This window comes from Buceros rhinoceros, unplaced genomic scaffold (assembly GCF_000710305.1).
Source record: "Buceros rhinoceros silvestris isolate BGI_N320 unplaced genomic scaffold, ASM71030v1 scaffold7724, whole genome shotgun sequence".
Classification (NCBI taxonomy): Eukaryota; Metazoa; Chordata; class Aves; order Bucerotiformes; family Bucerotidae; genus Buceros; species Buceros rhinoceros.
In genome coordinates, this window is record NW_010407573.1 from 9,471 (window position 1) to 12,619 (window position 3,149).

The following is a 3,149-nucleotide window of genomic DNA, read 5'->3' on the forward strand; positions in this document are numbered from 1 at the left end:
CCCGTGGCCGCAGGCCTCCCCTGCACCCTGCTGCACCCAGCCCTGCTCCTGCTGAGCCCCCAGCCCTGTTCTCCCGCCCCTGCCCTCTGCCCCACATCTGCAGCCTAAGCTGTGGCATCTCCCCTTCCCCCGCGGTGCAGATGCTGCTGAAGGGAGCCGACGGCTCTGTCCTGCCGCAGAAGCAGCTCTTGCTCGTCGTTAGCCAGCAAGGAAAAGAATCAAGACAGACCTTCCTGACAGACAGCTTGGGGAAAGCTTCCTTTGAGCTGGAGACCTCTGAGTGGCAAGGCATGGTCTCCCTGCACGTAGGTGATCTGTTTCCCACCCCTTGGTACCCGGCACACCCCAGGAGTACAGGGCTGGGCGCTCCTCCAAGCCAAGAACTTGCATCAGTGGTGCCCACTGACGGGACCAGCACCTCATGGATTGCTGGACAGCTTTACCGCCCTGACTTCTAACTCCATCACTCAGGGTCAGCTCAAGGAGACAGCTCACACCCAGAACAATGGCTCGACACCCATCTACCACAATGCCTATGCGCGCCTCAGCTCCTTCTTTTCAGCGAGCAGAAGCTTCCTGCAGATCCGCCGGCTGGAGAGTGAGCTGCCCTGTGGCCAGCCCCAGCAGCTCTGGGTGGACTACCTCTTCAGCAGGGAGGCCTTGGGGACTGAGCTGCAGAGCCTGGATGTGGTCTTCCTGGTGAGCCCCAGCCCAGGGAGGAAGGGCAGCAGGCGTTAGGTCGATTGTGTGTGGCCACATCTACACGCACATTCACAGTCACGTCCCTGAGGACAAGACAATGAACAGTCTGTCCTGGCCAGACTGCGGGACCTCCGCCTGCTGGTAGAGGTGTCTGCTGGCACTCTGGACCTGTATGCCAGGGGGAGATGTTGGGGTGAGGGCTGGAGACTGGGCCAGATCAAAAACCATCCAACACTCTCGCCCTTCAGCCCATCCTCCATCAGGGTATTTTGGTTCCTCACTCATCATCAGTTTTGTTGTTCCCGTCTCCCCCGCTGCAGGTCCTGGCCAAGGGCACCATAGTGACCGTCCTCAGGAAAGAGCTGCCTGCAGAGGCTGGTAGGTCCCGAGGCACAGAGGGGCTGTGCAGGACTCTGCTCTCCCAGCCTGGTCCTCACCTCTCTTCCTTCCCCAGGGCCGAGAGGCTCCTTCTCCCTGGAGCTGCCCATCAGCCTGGAGCTGGCGCCCAGGGCCAAGGTGCTGGGCTACGTGATGCTGCCCAATGGCGAGATGGCGGCTGACAGCATTGAGCTCAAGGTGGCCACGTGCTTCCTCAACAAGGTGAGTGGAGGCTGCTGGGGATGGGAGGATCGCTCCATAGTTTGTCCACAGCTGCATGCCCTGAGGTCCGTCCTGCTCCAGATACATCTCAGCATCACAGGCTCTTTAACTGATGCCCTGATCCCCAAACCTTTGAGCCTGATTTTGTCCTTGTCTAGAAGAGGCTTCCATGTCCATGACTTGGTCCTGCTTCTCCATGGGAGATAGCTCCCCCTCCTGCTCTTGCCTCCTGATGCCCCTGTCCCTCCCCAGGTGATGATGGCATTTTCGGAGGACAGGGCTCTGCCCAGCTCGGTGCTGCGGCTGGAGCTGGCGGCTGCTCCAGGGTCCCTGTGTGCCATCCACGCCGTGGACCGCAGTGTGCTGCTCTTGAAGCCTAAGGATGAGCTCAACACAGAGGCAGTGAGTGGTGGCCCCTTCTGCAGTCCCAGTGACAAGCTGGTGACATGGGGGGAAGAGATGACATGGGCTTGGCCCTCCCCTATGGGGACTCGGTGCCATGACAGCTCCTGGACAACCTGACTCCCGGGCAGGGGGGAGGTGCCTGGCTGGTTTTGTATCTAACACACGTTTATTCCCAGGTCTACAAAGCACTCCCTGAATTTGACTACCCTGGAAGCATTCAGGACCCACAATTCTGTTCAGTGTCTTCCTGGGACTATCCCCCTCTCCTCCCACCTGGGCGAAGGGAGCGAGACAAGTTCCGCCTTCCAGGCAGGCATCACATCCGTCTCCCTCTCAGGAGGAATTCCCAGAAGGACAGCTACAAGTTATTCCAGGTAAAGCCCCTGCCCTGGTTCCGCTTCTAGGAGCTGGCTGAGGTTTGCTGTGGATGCTGGGAAAGCACCACAACACCCCATGAGAGGCACGCTGGTGGCAAAGGCCCTTCCCTTTCCCAGGGACCCCAGGCTCCAGCCCTTCTCCACTTGTCATCTTCTGCCGACCTGTGACTCTTTGTTGCTGGGATGGGGATGTTCCTCCTGCTGGGTTTCAGAGGTGGACAAACCTCTTTTCCTTTTCACAGGATGCAGCACTGAAACTTTTCACCAACGCGAAGACCAGAGATGATTGCAAAGAGGTGTTCGGCTTACCGGGTCCCAGAGGTCAGCACAGCCCTCGGCTTGCTCGCTCCACTGAGCTCTCTTGGGAGGAAAGAGCAAAGAGCTGGAGCCCAGTCCTGGCTCCTGTGTCCTCAGGAGGACTTGGAGTCATCCTGAAAATACACTCGGCTTAAAAAGGATATTGGCCACCTTCATGCTGCCTGCAAGCAAGGTCCAACTGACACGCAGAGACCTGTGGACCCTAATTTCTGCTCTGCCTTTTCCAGGTGGATTGAAATTCAGGTCGTATTCATGGATATCAAGTGCTGTCCCAGAAGGACTGCGCTATCCTACCCCAGTCATCGCCGATCAGGAAGAGCCACCAGCACCCCGGATGTATTTCCCAGAGACATGGCTGTGGGACCTGGTCCCCGTGGGGTGAGTGAGGAAGGGTCTCACTGGTCTTCTCCCCACCTCCCCTCCTACATGGAGAGAGGTTGGGGACCTCAGGATGGCTCCTTCTCCCTCCGGGAGAGAGCCAGCCCAGCTCAGGGTGACTTGAGTTGGGGGTGAACACGGCAGGATGGCCTTATGATGTTCTCCATCCCTCAGGGAGGGGGGCTCCGCAGAGGTGACAGTGACAGTGCCTGATGCCATCACCAAGTGGGAAGCTGGGATGTTCTGCACGTCCCCGTTGGGCTTGGCGATGGCCCCTGCCACCAGCCTCACTACCTTCAAGCCCTTCTTTGTGGAGCTGGCGCTGCCCTACGCCGTGGTCCGCCATGAAGCCTTCACCCTCGTTGCCCC

The 3,149-nt window shown here is 59.1% G+C and overlaps 1 protein-coding gene across 1 annotated transcript in view; it reads left to right on the plus strand.

Annotated features, from left to right (window-relative positions):
• Positions 1-3,149, plus strand: part of LOC104492016 (alpha-2-macroglobulin-like protein 1) — a gene marked incomplete at both ends in the record, with an annotated part of 15,416 nt that overhangs the window by 8,184 nt on the left and 4,083 nt on the right. Inside the window, 8 exons of the mRNA XM_010134516.1 lie at positions 141-305; positions 472-699; positions 1,023-1,080; positions 1,157-1,302; positions 1,555-1,704; positions 2,327-2,405; positions 2,630-2,780; positions 2,955-3,090. Coding sequence (XP_010132818.1) covers positions 141-305; positions 472-699; positions 1,023-1,080; positions 1,157-1,302; positions 1,555-1,704; positions 2,327-2,405; positions 2,630-2,780; positions 2,955-3,090 — 1,113 coding nt within the window. The remainder of the gene's footprint in view (positions 1-140; positions 306-471; positions 700-1,022; positions 1,081-1,156; positions 1,303-1,554; positions 1,705-2,326; positions 2,406-2,629; positions 2,781-2,954; positions 3,091-3,149) is intronic.